The 14,352-nt window shown below is 46.1% G+C and overlaps 6 protein-coding genes across 6 annotated transcripts; 3 read left to right on the forward strand and 3 right to left on the reverse strand.

Moving 5' to 3' along the window:
* Positions 1–179: 179 nt before the first annotated feature.
* M430DRAFT_18780 (hypothetical protein) lies at positions 180–1,166 on the forward strand (the record flags this gene model as incomplete). The annotated part of the gene is made up of 5 exons (XM_024863950.1): positions 180–261; positions 319–326; positions 399–425; positions 598–666; positions 801–1,166. 5 exons carry the CDS (start codon positions 180–182, stop codon positions 1,164–1,166), a joined length of 552 nt encoding a protein of 183 aa, XP_024721897.1.
* Positions 1,167–1,335: 169 nt separating this feature from the next.
* M430DRAFT_139316 (hypothetical protein) lies at positions 1,336–3,146 on the reverse strand (the record flags this gene model as incomplete). Its single annotated transcript, XM_024862603.1, has 1 exon — positions 1,336–3,146. The coding sequence occupies one exon, from the start codon at positions 3,144–3,146 to the stop codon at positions 1,464–1,466; it is 1,683 nt and encodes a 560-aa protein (XP_024721898.1). The 3' UTR covers positions 1,336–1,463.
* Positions 3,147–3,754: 608 nt separating this feature from the next.
* M430DRAFT_41922 (hypothetical protein) lies at positions 3,755–5,439 on the reverse strand. Its single transcript, XM_024867513.1, has 4 exons — positions 4,970–5,439; positions 4,724–4,923; positions 4,238–4,668; positions 3,755–4,185 (listed from the first exon to the last, which is right to left on the reverse strand). The coding sequence occupies exons 1-4, from the start codon at positions 5,365–5,367 to the stop codon at positions 4,003–4,005; spliced, it is 1,212 nt and encodes a 403-aa protein (XP_024721899.1). The 5' UTR covers positions 5,368–5,439; the 3' UTR covers positions 3,755–4,002.
* Positions 5,440–5,653: 214 nt separating this feature from the next.
* M430DRAFT_66307 (hypothetical protein) lies at positions 5,654–8,565 on the forward strand (the record flags this gene model as incomplete). Its single annotated transcript, XM_024869219.1, has 9 exons — positions 5,654–5,828; positions 6,542–6,693; positions 6,726–6,923; positions 6,967–7,071; positions 7,118–7,210; positions 7,258–7,561; positions 7,619–7,738; positions 7,811–8,373; positions 8,412–8,565. 9 exons carry the CDS (start codon positions 5,654–5,656, stop codon positions 8,511–8,513), a joined length of 1,812 nt encoding a protein of 603 aa, XP_024721900.1. The 3' UTR covers positions 8,514–8,565.
* Positions 8,566–11,583: 3,018 nt separating this feature from the next.
* M430DRAFT_27656 (hypothetical protein) lies at positions 11,584–12,150 on the forward strand (the record flags this gene model as incomplete). The annotated part of the gene is made up of 1 exon (XM_024865680.1): positions 11,584–12,150. One exon carries the CDS (start codon positions 11,584–11,586, stop codon positions 12,148–12,150), a length of 567 nt encoding a protein of 188 aa, XP_024721901.1.
* A 194-nt stretch (positions 12,151–12,344) lies between these two features.
* On the reverse strand, positions 12,345–14,269 carry M430DRAFT_34844 (hypothetical protein). The gene has a single exon (XM_024866621.1). It carries the CDS (start codon positions 14,077–14,079, stop codon positions 12,466–12,468), a length of 1,614 nt encoding a protein of 537 aa, XP_024721902.1. The 5' UTR covers positions 14,080–14,269; the 3' UTR covers positions 12,345–12,465.
* Between the last annotated feature and the right edge of the window lie 83 nt (positions 14,270–14,352).

Below are 14,352 nucleotides of genomic sequence, written 5' to 3' on the forward strand. Positions count from 1 at the left end.
TTAACTATCGACTCACGGTTTGCAACCTGGCATGCAATTGAGGGTTAGGCAGGGGAGGGCCGGAAGGCACATACCCGTAATCCATCAGCAGCTCTGCCACCACACACCATCCACGCCATCCCATACTATCCCCTACCGTCCCGTGTTCCTAGGATCCCTGCCACTGTCGACACTTCACAATGACTGCGGATATTGTAGGAGAGGCAGCTAACACTTTGTATAGAGTTGCGAGACAAACCGCCGATGGGAACCCAGGCAGGTGTATGTATTCCCTACATCCATTTTGATCGTCCCACAGGCTAATGTACTTTGCCCTAGCCGGGGACGTCATATTCTTAGAGACCCTGAAGTAATAATACTAATAGTATCTTGAGATCACTGCTAATCTTATATGTTAGGCAACAAGACGTCTTTTGCAGGAAATGGTAAGTCTATAACATCACTACCCTTGTCTTCTTGTCACATCTCTCTCTTTTGTCGACCGTGAAGCATTTTTCTGAGCTCGAAAGGCTTCAAAAGCCGTGCATATAAGGTCCTAAACTTCAATGACTGTTCACTGAATGGAAGTTGGATAGTGCTAATATTGAATCCATGTAGTACGATGCTAAGATAGAGGAGGAAGAGGCGAATCCTGGTCCCGATGATTGGGATGGATATCATGATACGGTATGTCATATGCTCATGTCAATATGCTGAAGCTCTGGGAGTTGTTGATGCCTGGTTACTCCCGAGACAGCTCCCGAACCCATTGCCTTCCTGTCTATTATCATACTACTATTATCATACTAATAAACTTATAGGATGAGGATGATAAGCACTTGGCTGCGGAATGGGCCCAATTCATTTTCGGTATTGTCTGGGCCGTATTCACTTCCCGAATCATTCGGAGACGTTTTTGTATGCATTCCAAATGCTCAGAATCAAAGTCATTGTCATTTTCAACAGTCATTGTCATTTTCAACAGCCATTGCCATTCCAACAGTCATTGTCAATTAATATTCACTCTGTACCTCTTTACTACCAAGATTATTTGCAAAGAAGTATGTATCATAGCACGTAAAGTGTGCCTCAAACCTGATCTGGTCATCGATGGAAGGCTGGGCGTCACTACCGCCATCAACGCAACGAAACCACCAGATAAAGCTCTTGAAGTTGAGGATGAGTGATTGAGTCTGGCTCGTTTATCCTGTGGCTGGGTACTACGTAATTAATCTAAAGATACGACGTTAAAACCCAGATTGATTGATTACTTTTCCACACATCTAGTCAGTTGTTGATATATTCTTATGGGCAGGGCTCTTGTAGTTGAGATTATGGATGGATTGTGATATAGTTGATTATTCACGATAAATTAAGATAATAGTCTGCAAGCATATAAAATAGCATACCGAGCCTACCTAGTGACAAAACCATTATTTCTTGCCAACATCCAGCCAGGTCCTACATTCCTTCTGCTCAAAAGCCTAGATATGTAGCACATCTTTATGAGCAGTGATATATGCACAACTCTCATTCCTAAACGTATCCGGCAGCAGGGAATTCGTCAAGGCTTTTAAATGCAGCAACTCCTGTCCCTCGCTCCACTGCGGCCACTCAATCTCGCCCACCGTCCCCTCGTTCGGATCCATGGTATTAATAAAGCTGATATAATATGATTGAATAGTGTGAGCCGGGATGCCAGGCGTGAGACCATATATCGCCAGCAAATCGGAGCCGTGAAAAGTTCCGAGGAACGGTATGACATTATCGTAAGATGCGAGGTAGGACCATGAGGGTACGTCGGGGGAGACTTTGCTGGCGATGTTGAGGAAGACACGGCGTGTTAAAGTAAAAGTTAGGTCTCCGAGAATGGCAGCCAGGCGTTTGAATTGTGGGTAGAGCTCGTATAGCGGGCCTGTGTTGAATGGTGAGCCGGCGGAGGGATCGTCGGGGTATGTGGCGACAAGGTCTTCGAGTTGCTCTATGCTCGCGTCATGGAAGAAGATTGTGCTGAGATAGTTAACTAAATCTTCCGTGGTTGAGATGTTGGATTGTAGGAGTGAGAACAGAGTTCCCTCGTCTTCTTGGTCGCCGACGATGAAGGGAACCTTAGCATATTGCCCATTCTCGACCAGGATATCTGGGGAGTCGGTCATGACAACTCCGTCAGGGCGAGGAAGATAGGAGAGAGCAACCGAGTTGTAACCAACTATTCCAGGCACAGAATTCGCGGCGTTGAGAAATGTGGTGTAGTCGATTCTGCGAAGACATTCGAGAGTATCTGATGCACCGGAGCATCCAGCCGCGGAAACAACTTGGTCGTATACCACTTGGCCTTTGGGACAGTCCACCGGGTCGGCAGGAATAACACTTCCGCTATCCATGATTCCTGCCCGGAAAAGTGGTTTGCCTTTATACGTATTGTTGCCATTGTACAAGATCATTTGGTCCAGCACTGAGATTGATCCAGCAGATTCTCCCCAGATGGTGACCTTCGATGGATCACCTCCAAATTGAGCGATATTGTCGGCTACCCATTGTAGACCGAGACGTTGGTCTAACAGGCCGAGATTTGCTGCTCCGTCCTTGAGGATCTCCGCACCTGGCATAAAGCCAAATCCACCTACCCGATAATTCACAGCGACATAGATAATATCTTTTCCTTGCGCAACAGAAGTCGAGATCAATCCGGTACCATCGTAAATCTGGGTAGACCCAAGTTCAAACCCCCCTCCAAATATCCAGAAAACGACCGGTAACTTGGAGTCTGCATTCGCCGATGACGGTCTTTGGACGTTGATTGTGAGGCAATCCTCCCCGGCATCAGTCACAGTCTGGAAGAACTGATCGTTCAGCAGTTCCCCAACAACGTTCTCAGGAAGGTTGCCCGTGTTGGTCCCAATAAGCATTTGTGGGCATCCTCGAGGTATACCTGTAGCCTGCACAGTCCCGAGATGGGTAGTAATGGGCTGGGGTGGTTTCAGTCGTAATGGGCCAATTGGAGGCTCTGCGTATGGGATTCCTTTGAACGAGTCAACGCCGAGAAGACTAGACCCGACGACGGTAGCATATTCAAGCTCGACAGTTGGAGTACCTCGCCTCTCATGGGCTGGGGCAGCAACTGCGAGAGGGATAAGGCAAACAGCAAGACCGATAGAAGACCACATTCTGCTAAGGAAACCTGTTCAAGATTGTCAAGAGCGGGGACGAGACACGCGCTTCTCTGTCTGGGGGCTCTTGCACTATGAAGACCTAGGAAGCCGTGTGGACTTCATGTATGGGGATTCCTAGGTCTCATTTTATACTTTACGGAACGTTGGAGTTTATTTCCAACATGATGGCGACCTCGTGGACATCAGACCGACTTCACGAAATGCCGTCCCCTGTAGACCTTGTGCAGGGGTGAACAGAAGCAGGAACAAGGGTTGAAAGAGAAAACCATACGATAACAGTAGAAATTGTCGAATCGGAGGCAATATTTCTCAGCATTCTCGGGGGTTTTGCCGGAAGAAATTTGAAGAAGGAACTTTCCGCCTCGATATTCCCCCAGAGTCCCCAGAGTCCCCACAATGTGTCTAATTAAGCTTGTTGCTTTTCCCCAAGGGGTTCCTTGTCCAGCCATTTCCCCCGCAATCTTTCGGATTTTTCGGGAATACTTCGTAAATCATATCCCACTTCTGGACATCACTAAAAGATCGACGAGAGGTATCCGAGGTTTGGAGATGCTAATTTGCCCGTATATTACATGTGAACTGTTGGGGAACTGCCGAAATGCCCCATCTGAGCCGCATCATTCTTGATGCTACCTGACTAGTTGCTGTATCTTTATACAATGGATATTATTGAATGAGAGTTATTCTGCTTCGCGACCTGACAATTATTATTTTTGATCGTACTAAAAATCCTGGAGCCTTCAACAATTTGTCCGGTCTACTGCTACCTTGAGCAGTGTAGTTGGTTTTACCCTGCGATCTTGGACAACCGTCTATTGCTTCAGAGTTCTAATTGTACTCCTCACAGCCACTATGCTTTGATAGGAGTTTTGACAGGTACGTGTACCATCCACTGCAGAATTTCATAAATTATCTCAGAAATTGCGATTCCCGTTGTCTCCGCGGCATTATCATATACCGGAGTGAACTCGACGACGTCAGAGCCAATAATTTTCAACCCCGCATTCGATAAGCCGTTGATAATTTGTAGAAGCTAAAGAAAAATATCAGTCTCGGTCACACGTGAAAGGACGATTTTAACTGACCTCTCTAGTCGTCCACCCACCTGGTTCAATCGTGCCGGTTGCTGGAGCGAATGCGGGGTCCAGAACGTCTATATCGATGCTCAGATAGACATACTCGTCACCCACTGTATCAACAATCTGCTCAACAACCTTATCTACACCAAGTCTGTCGAGTTCGCGTGCCCGAATGTAACTGAATCCACAGCGAAGGTCGTTGTCCAAGTCAAAGTGCTCATCGAAGAGCATGCAGCGTGATCCGAGATGCATATTGCTATGATTTGACAAGAGCCCCTCTTCGTGTGCGATATGAAGCATAGTTCCATGGTTGACCTCGGAATACTTGGTCAACCCACCTCCGAGCTGTTTTGGATCCCATGTGTCAAGGTGACTGTCAAAATGTAGAACGGCGACTCGTCCCCATGTTGAGTGGAGCGCACGGAGAATCGGAAGAGCTGTAGAAACGGTTAAAAACATTTCAACGAACCTTGAATTAAGATAATAGCTCACTTATGGTATGATCTCCACCAATCGTAATAAGTCTCACAGCATCTGCCACAGACTCGTTCTTCGGCTTTAACTCGTTCATGGCCTTCATTCCATTCTCGAGCTCGTGAATTGCAATCAACTTGTCAAATGGCGAATTCCAAATATCACCACAGTCTACAACCGTAGCCCACTCACGGAAAGGGTTGATTCCATGATCCATGCTGCTTACTATTAGCATCTTTCTGTCTGATGAATCACGTGACTGACCTCCATCCGGCGGCTGGTGCCAACCTTCGAGCTCCTAGACGGGCTCCATTAGGTCCAAATCTTGCCCCAGGCCTGTAGGATACACCTAAATCAAAAGGATGTCCCACAATTCCGATATCGAACGTCCCATTGTTCTCGGGTTTTGTGCAATCGGTAAAGGGGAGGTGTGCAAATGTTGCGGACTCCGATTGATCGTTGCCATTGGAGTCGCGAGCTCTATACAAAGGAGTTAGGATTACTGTATCTGGTACAGAATTGATGTCCAAATCCTTGCGGCCGAAAATTGAAGAATGAATAAAGTTTGAGGGCCCGTCATGATGGCCAAGGACTCGCTGAGGCCCGGCCGCTGAAACTGCGGAGCTGCTCAATGCCAACAATGGCAAAAGATAGGCGATCATCGTAAGAGAGTAGAGGAGCAGAATCAGAAAACAAAGAGAGGGAATCAATATGTGTACATGGCTTTGTTTACATATATAAGGCAAAATGTCCAAGAGATTGCTCTCACGGATTTCCGTATGTCAGTACCTTATCAATTATCCAAGGGTGGGTTTGCCACTAGCCTCTCTTGGAAGGTCCAGCCGGGCAGGAAACGGGACGTCTTTCGCGCAAAAACAAATGAATATAACTTCATCTTTCACTCCCACCTGTTGCCCATCTTCTCGCATCGCCGTGCTCTCCTGTGTAATGAAGATCCCGTTGTTGCCTCAATGCGACGACACCCTTCGGGAAGATGCAGAATCTGGTAGGACAGGTCTCGCTGGAACACTCCACGGTCCACCCTTGCTGCGTGAGATTTGGGGGCCGTCTGCCAATTCCTCGAGACAGCTCACATTGAAATGTCTTTTCTTACTGGGCAAGGGTGCGAAAACCCTCCAATACTTGCCTCCAATCATCCCATCATAGCGTTATACTCAGTGTGATGTGGCAGCCTCCTATGAGGCTTCAGTTGTTTTCCCTTCGCTCTTCTTCTCTTCTCCCTCTTTTTTTCTCCTCTCATTACTCCCTTTCCTTGTCTTTGATCCGTGGCAGGTACCCTGCCACTGCCTATTCGTTTTTGCTGTCCTACATGAACCGCCTCAAAGGACTGGATGGCGACGAGATGGATTCCGGGACCACCAGCTCTGATAGCTCCTCTAACTCCTCTCAGGACAGTCGCGGAGATCCCAAAAATGGCGCCATTCTCTACGTGCCAGCTCTTTTTGCGAAGAAGAAGAAGCACCAATCTCCGCAAGAAGCTATACACAAGTTTCGGAGCAAGTTCAACAGCACAACACTGGCAGAGTTATGAGGCTTCCAGCTGGGTCTCTTTGGCTCTAATCTGAATATCTCCTCTATCCTCCCGAAAGACAAACTAAGGATAGCTTGGGAGCGCGGCACTTTGCCCAAGGACTTCTCAGACAGAAGTCTGAGTTATGAAATATCGATTTCATCTCGGGTGTTCTGCCCAAGACAAAGTCACATTTTACTGCTCATTTTATGTATATGACTTGGATACTGATTTTGGAACCTTTTAGAATTCCAAACACATCGGAGAGAAAGTTCCCAGATATCCTAGTAGAGCGAGAAATGCAGTAGCATCCTATGCAGAAGCGGCAGCAATCTGCAAAGTTGAAGTCGAGAAAATCGTGAAAGAATCCCGACGAGTCAACCAAAAATATCGCGATCCCTATCTCGACATCGAATTTGACCTAAAATGTGGTACAAAAGACTGCCTTACAATGCTGGTGGCTCGGCCACTGCAGTCTCTTCCTTCAAGCCAGGCTCCGTCAAAAGGGTAGGAGATATATTTGATGAACCAGAGTTTTATAAGAGTGGTGCAACAGCCAATGATATTCGTCAAGGCAAAGACGGCGATTGCTGGCTCAAGGCCGCCCTTTGCACATTGGGGAACAAGCCAGGTCTTATTGAGGATGTCTGTGTAGCAAGAGATGAGGAAGTTGGCGTTTATGGAATCGTCTTCTTTCGTGATGGAGAGTGGATATCCGAAATCATTAAAGCTATACTTGACGAAGCCTGATTACGATGAGAGCTGGATTGAACGCAACCTCATTGAAGACCGTAAGAGAATCAACTCGGAGGAAGATTATCGAAGGATCTACCAGGTAGGTGGATGTCTACCCCGAGGTTATCATCTGCTGACGCAAGCAGACCGGCTCTGGTTCGTTGTACTTCGCTCAATGTGAGGATCCAAACGAGACGTGGCTGCCATTGTTGGAAAAGGCATATGCCAAGGCTCATGGTGTGAGAAATCAAAGACCTTCTGACATGACTGGAGTTGACTAGCATAGGACTACGCTGCGATTGAAGGAGGTTTTACAGGCGAGGGACTTGAGGACCTCACAGGAGCCGTCACGACCGGAATTTCCAGTACTGATATCCTCGATAAGGAGTACTTCTGGAGGGAGGAGCTGTCGAAAGTTACCAAGGAATTTCTTTTTGGTTGTGGAATGGGTCTCTTTTGGGGCCGTGGAGAACGAAAAGGGATCGTGGAGGGCCACGCGTATTCCATCATGAGAGCTGTTGAAATGGATGGAAAGAGACTTTGTCTGTTGAGGAATCCATGGGGCGCGTATGAGTGGAATGGGTCATGGAGTAGGTTGCTCCAAATTGCCTGGTGGAAAAACCATATTGACGTTATCTACCTGGTAGGTGATGGAAGCAAAGAATGGACGCCAGACTGGATGCAGAAACTCGAGCATCGTTTCGGTGACAATAGTACCTTCTGGATGTCGTACGAAGATCTATTAAAGAAGTATCAGACATTTGACCGTACATGATTGTTTGGCGATGACTGGAAGGTCACTTAGCAACGGACTTCCTTGACTGTGCCATGGACTACAGATTACCACAGCACCAAATTTTATTTCACACTTGAGAAGAAAGCACCTGTTGAGGCTGTTGTGCTTGTTCTATCACAGGTAAGCTCGCCAGACTTATACACGATACAAAATTCTTACACTATCCAGCTTGATAGCCGTTATTTTTGTGGTCTTGAAGGCCAATATAGCTTTCAATTATCTTTCCGTGTCCACAAAGCCGGAGAGGAAGATTACATTGTCCAAAGCCACGGAAACTATAGCATGCGAAGATCTGTTACGGTCGAACTCGAACTTGAGCCTGGCGAGTACCACGTCCTGATGAGGGTTGAGGCAGAGAAGAATGATCATGCGTTTCCCGTCGAGCAGGCTCTACGTAACAATGTCAAAGCTCGCAGAAACAAATTGCTTCGAATTGGTCTGGCATATGATTTGGCATATGCTAAGGGGCAGATTAAGGAGACTGACGAAGAGAGGAAAGTTCGCAAGGAGTTGGAAGCTAAGAAGAAATCGCAAGAGAGGAAGGAAATGAAGGATAAGTTGATGAAGGAGAAGAAGAGACGGAAGCATGTTGAAACAAGGAGACTCGTAAGACGAGAGAGGCAACCGCGAAACGCAAAGCGAAGGCCAAGGCTAGAGAGGAGAAGAAAATAGCGGAAGAGAAGGAGGAGAAGGAGGAGAACGAAAAGCAAAAGAAGGAGCCAGAGAAGGTGAAAGAGAAGGGTTGAGATGCCACGAAAACAGATTCTCCCGAGAAAGTGGCTGGTCCAGAAACAGGGCACGAAGAAAAATTGCTTGACAATTCAACAAACACAAAGCCTATCGTTCCAAATGAGTTTGAGACTTCACTGACACCAGCTGTTCAGGAAAGCAAACCAGCCTCCACAGTCACTCAATTTCAGGTTTCAACTTCTGTAATAACAGCTTTATATTAGAATTATTGAGAATAAAAACCAGTTAGATTAACCAAATAGTAAACTAAAAGTATCCAAGAGTGGGATTTAAAGGTTATAAAGCGAGTTCTGCTTTAACAAAGGCGCTAGTATTCTCTGAACACACATACCTACGACCGATTGACAACGTCGTTCACGGCAAATACGCATGTTCTTATAAGATCCTAAATAGCTTTCAGTCTAGTATTTAAAAAGTCTAACTACTTGACTAGAGGTCTGTATATCGAGAGTATTGGCCGATAACTAATGAGGTTAAGGAAGAGGAGTAGAAAATTCGGGGATTAGCCATATTACCTTAGGCCCAGCTCTATAAACATAGGCTATATAAATATAGACCTGAGTATATTGACTTACGCGCATTTTTACTAATATGAGTCTTCTTCTTTCCTCTTTAACTTAGTATTTTTGATGATAGCAGCCTTTGTGTCAGGGCATCGACAGGTGCCCCTCGCATATCATGTATATAATAGCACATTTTGAGAAGCTTTAATGGAAATACTGAACGCATACGCCAAGGAAACAGTTATACTTGTCGTTAAAGCACCTCGACGATATTAGACAACGTCTGGATTTAGTAAAGGCTATTCAAACAGACAACTCGGGTTTTCGGCGAGCACCTATCCTGTGGCAGCAGGCTTAATGGACAAGCAAGACTTTGCGGCATCTATGATCGCGGAAGAGCAAAGCAGCTTCGGAAAATCAGCACACAGAAATGTTGAGACTGGAGTTACTTATTGTCAAAGTGATTTTCGTTGCCATTGTCATTACCATCCTTTGATATTGACAATAGACGTATGAGTGATAGTGACAAAATATTCACTTGAGCACCCCCAACTATAATCTAATTCATACAACAGACAGCGATGACAAGTCTAAAAAGTTCAGAGCTAGTTGACGTCCCACAAAGAGTGAGCGGGGTGTTTGTTGGTAAAGGTGTTGTTGGTAAAGGTGTTGTTGGTAAAGGTGTTGTTGGTAAAGGTGTTGTTGGTAAAGGTGTTGTTGGTAAAGGTGTTGTTGGTAAAGGTGTTGTTGGTAAAGGTGTTGTTGGTAAAGGTGTGGATTGATTCGTTGATGTATCTAGGAGGTGCTATGTAGTATCAGTCGCCCAACCCCACCCCGCTCCCCCTTTCTCCTCTCCTCCTCCTTTATATGACGATATCTTTAGGGCCTGAGAGGCTGCTGAATACCGGCGCTTACGAGCCCAGGCCCAGCAATCTGGCGAGCTATCCAGGAGCATTCATATATTGAGGATAACAAGACGACTCTTGGCTTAAGCATGCTAAGTAGCCGCGCCTCTTTCAGCACCAGCCGCTAGACATTATCACAGCTTCGGTTCAAAAACCTAGTATGTTTGACGAGGACTACTACCTCAGGAGTTGTCGTGGGGTACCTGTCATTAGCCCTGCCATTGACGAGGCTAAGTTCCGGATCTTGATGAAGGCTGTGGATTAGATATCGCAGTGGCCTGAAGCTATCATGGCTTGTACATCTTACCGGCGTTGTCGCTGGCTGAATACCTGTTCGAAGGATACCTTCGGCAATTACGCTTTTCATGCTTTCAAAACCTAGAAGAGGTATCTGTCAGGCTAATATTTTCTTTATTCTACTTCGGGTATCCGGGGCTCGACACTTCTAAATCATTGATATTCTATTTGCTCAACACAGACAAACCAAAGTCAAGATTTCTTCAACCTTGTCAAAAGCTCGAAAATTTTTCAAACATTGTCACATTGATATCTGTTGAGCTAGGGGATCACTTGTTAGGTAACGGATCACGTTCCCTTAATTACCAACTCAAGATACTGATCCCTGGTGCTTGAAAACAGGGATCGTTATCCTCGAACCAATAGTCTCTGTTGGGTCCTGTTGGAACTATTGGATATTCAGGCTCTCAGGTACATACATCCCCATTCGGAGCATATCGCGCGTTCCCCTGTCTATAGCACTCCCCTTTTTGAGTATATCGGGTAAGTACTTAGCTACCCTCCTTTTCTATTCAATTCAATCCAGTCCTAAATCACTTGAGTTTGCTCTCTTCTGTAATTCAACCTCCCATTTGTTTGACAATATCTCATCAGCCCTTATCAAGATATCTGTGAGTTGAGAGTCAGATGTATGTAAGCCGGCGGCAACCGAGTTGCTCCCAATTGCAAATGTTGTGTAACATTCAGTATCCTCAGCCCGGTCGCAATCTCAAAGGAGGCTTTGACAGCCTCTTCCTGCCCGTATTGTTAGAACTTAGCTGACAGGTCTTGCTGCTGATTTCCCCTAATATTTGGGGCTTAGCATTTTTTAAGTCTAGTTCACAGGATCATGGTGTCTTGAACAGCAGTCAGCAATAGGCTTTGACCGCCTCCTTCTATTTGTATTACTTCGCGCACGTCTATCTTTGGCTGGATATATGTACCGCTAATAGCCTGATGAATCTCATATGACTTGAATATAAGTTTGATATTGCCAGGGATGATTCGAGGTAATCTTCCGAGCCACCTCCTGTAAGAAAAGGAACACTGATCTGAGTAATGATCCTGATATATTATTAACTTTAAAACAAGGCTTTGCAGCTTTGCGGCTTCTAGAATCTCCAGACTTTGTTCAGGAGCTGCATTCTACTGGCTTATATCTCTGAAGCTCCGTTAAGAAATGGACTGGTCGTTCGAATTCCTTCAGAAGGCACTTCCTTCGAGTGCTTAGCCCAGTAAGTCTATTCTCAAGCTTGTTCATTTCAAAGGTATAAGAACTTCAGCAATGAGCACTCTCAATCCCCTCAACTCAGTCAATCATCCTCTGAAACCCCTTTATCTCACATTGAACACTACTAGTGACTCAACACCAGCCACTTACAATGATCTCTTTCCGCTTTTCCGCCTTTTTCCTTTTTCTTTGGGCCTTTATAGCCCAAGTCTCTTCTTTACCAACCCCGAGCATCACACTACAAACATACTCAGACAAGAGCTACAACTACATCGGCCAGCAAACCGTGACTAAAGGCACCGTGCCGAGCGACGACGACATGAAAGAGTACGCAACACTCGCTTATCACCAAATGATAAGCGTAAACCAGCATGAAGGATCCAGAAACGTACCGTTGACGATGAGTGCTTTATATTCCCCGGCCCATTCGACCATCATCTTTGCCTCTGGCGTTAAAGACGCTGGGAAGAAGACCAGCGTGGCAGTATCGCCCGTTTACGACGAAGCCTATTCTCATCGCACGTATGGCAATTGTGCTGAAATGGCGGCTATAGCTAGAGCAACGACAAAGAATGTGCCAGTAAATGGGGTAATTTCTACTTACGGCATGCGCGCCAGTGGGGGTGAGCCAGTGGGTTTGAATCCTTGCCGGGATGAGACGGATTTTTATGGCTGCAGCACCTATCTCAAATACTATGACATTAGGGCAACCTGGTGATAAAGCCATGAGAGTGACGAAGACTGTTGGGCCCGAGGATTTTAAGCTCGGTGGTTATTGGGCAACAAAAGAGGTGTAGTTAGAAAGGAATATGGAGACGAGATCCTCCAGGGCGAAGCAGTGCAAGTTTTATGTTGTTTATCTGGCGTAAAGGGGTTTTGGAGCGTTTCTAGGGCCTTGACCGCTAGATACCTTTGCGTTTGAACTTTTGTTTGGTAGTTAACTGTCTTTACAAGCTTGAAACATTTTGGGAAAAACCAATGCAATGCCGCAATGCGATATAAATACCGGGCTCTGCAAATTCCAAAAAACAGATCAGAGATTGCTTTCAACGTCTCTCTCATACCACCAAATTGGTACCTCCCACTGCCTCTTGAGTCGGCGCTGTCCTGGTTGCTGTGCTAAATCCTCACGCTCCTTGTATCTTTCGCCTATCACCTCCCTCGCCAAGAGCGGGCCAAGATCCACGAACCACCCGTTGTCAAACCAAAGATCGTTAAGGTTGGGTAAAATCCTGAGAGCCCTTCCAATCTCGTAATAGATGTCGTATAGAAAGCGGGTTTCTTCGAAGTCGTCTATAAACAAGCATAACTCGCTAGCACCTATGTTTGTATCGATCTCGATAGATAGATTTGGAACGTCAAAGTTCTCCTTGATAAAGAAAACTAGGTTCTGCCATTTCTGGGTATAGTTTCTCCTGTTCCATTCCGAGAGATCCGTCTCTCCAAAGAGGAATCGTAAGCGTCGAAGAAGGCGAAGAGCATGAGTGGGTAGGCCTTTTAGAAAGTAAAGCGTGTCTTCTGGATCTGAGTGGAATTCGAAGAAAACATTCAGGTAGAACACCTGGAAGGCGTCTTCGTACATTTGTTTGCTAACAGAAAATAGTGCAAGGGGAAGCATCCGACAGACACAGGATGCTGAATAAGATGCGTATGATTTCGGGCAACAACAATCAGCGAATGTATCAGTACATTTCCAGCAACAAGTAGTTGGATTTGAATAGAAACCTCGTCCAGAGAACTTGCCACCTTTAATTCGGAATATATCCCAATCACTGTGGTAGGTGCCAGGGGCGGTTAGGTGTGTAAAGCTTAGTATTCTCCAGCGCAGTTCTCTCGGGAGTCGTTCGAAAGGGAATCCTGACCTCGGAATAAACGTCTCGGTTGCCTGAAAAGAGACTCTTTCTGCCAGTGCTCTGATTTCATTGTTCCTTTCCCGACCAAGTCGAATAGTACATTGCTGTAGCCTTGGTAGAGTCAAGAGCGGCTCGACGACTTGTTCCGCCGTTTTCAGACTAATCACGTCACAAATAAAGGTAAGCCGTAATTGTCCTGGAGCAATGACCGACGATAAACGCTTGCATATTATCCTCCATCGTTGTATAAGATCCTGCCCTACCTGGCTCGCTTCGTTTAGCACAGGATCGCTCAGTGCTTTCGGCGTATCGCAGGTCCTGCACCTAGTGCTCCGTTCAGGTGGATCTCCATCATTGTGTCCCCGTGGACAAGGCCAGCAATTCAGGCGGAGTAACAGAGACGTCATGAATGCTAGAGCGCGGAGGTTGATTGTCTGTAAAAGAGTAAGATCAGGGCCAGTATGAGCTCGCAGAATGAATTTGTTGCGACCGACGAGGATCGAAATGGCTTCCTCGGAAACTAGAAGCAAAGCAGTCGGGAGATCAGGGCAAAAACAATTCAAAGGATGTCTATGCAAATTCCCCCCCTCGAACCTGTCATGCCCCTCATCAAACAACCAACAGTTGTGCGGTATAAAGTTGCCATAGGGACCCGTCATGTTATTGTCCAAGATCAGGGCCGATCTTCTCGGAGCAGCAAGGTCTATCGGACAGTGCCGTATCAGGCCTGCATAAGAGTATACTTTGAGTCTCGCCTCGAGAGGCAGGTCGAGAAAAGAGAGAGTGCTTGGCATTTTGGTGATGGGGCTAGACAATCTGTAAACGCAGAAACTTAGAGAGAAGAGGAGAGGCACGAAAGATTTCAATAGGTACAATCGCTCAATAGAGGGCAATTTGGGAGAGAAAGAAAGATAGGATTTTAAAACGTGGGAGCTACCCTGTTGAAGTAAAAGTTGATCTTGGGATTGAATTTGGAGGTTCCAGATGAGGTGGTGGAAGTTGAGTAAGGTAACCTGAGTTTGAAGTTGATGTTGGAGCCTGGAGGGAGACTCGAGGCGATTACCTTA

Source organism: Amorphotheca resinae (genome assembly GCF_003019875.1).
Source record: "Amorphotheca resinae ATCC 22711 unplaced genomic scaffold M430scaffold_5, whole genome shotgun sequence".
NCBI lineage: Eukaryota > Fungi > Ascomycota > Leotiomycetes > Helotiales > Amorphothecaceae > Amorphotheca > Amorphotheca resinae.

Excerpts from the sequence above, each read along its gene's own strand:
- M430DRAFT_41922 (XM_024867513.1), bottom strand. The coding sequence starts at position 5,367 with ATGATCGCCTATCTTTTGCCATTGTTGGCATTGAGCAGCTCCGCAGTT. Across the intron at positions 4,924-4,969 it reads GCACCAGCCGCCGGATGGAG|CATGGATCATGGAATCAACC; the intron begins GTCAGTCACGTG and ends AATAGTAAGCAG. Across the intron at positions 4,669-4,723 it reads TGGTGGAGATCATACCATAA|CTCTTCCGATTCTCCGTGCG; the intron begins GTGAGCTATTAT and ends CCGTTTCTACAG.
- M430DRAFT_34844 (XM_024866621.1), bottom strand. The coding sequence starts at position 14,079 with ATGCCAAGCACTCTCTCTTTTCTCGACCTGCCTCTCGAGGCGAGACTC.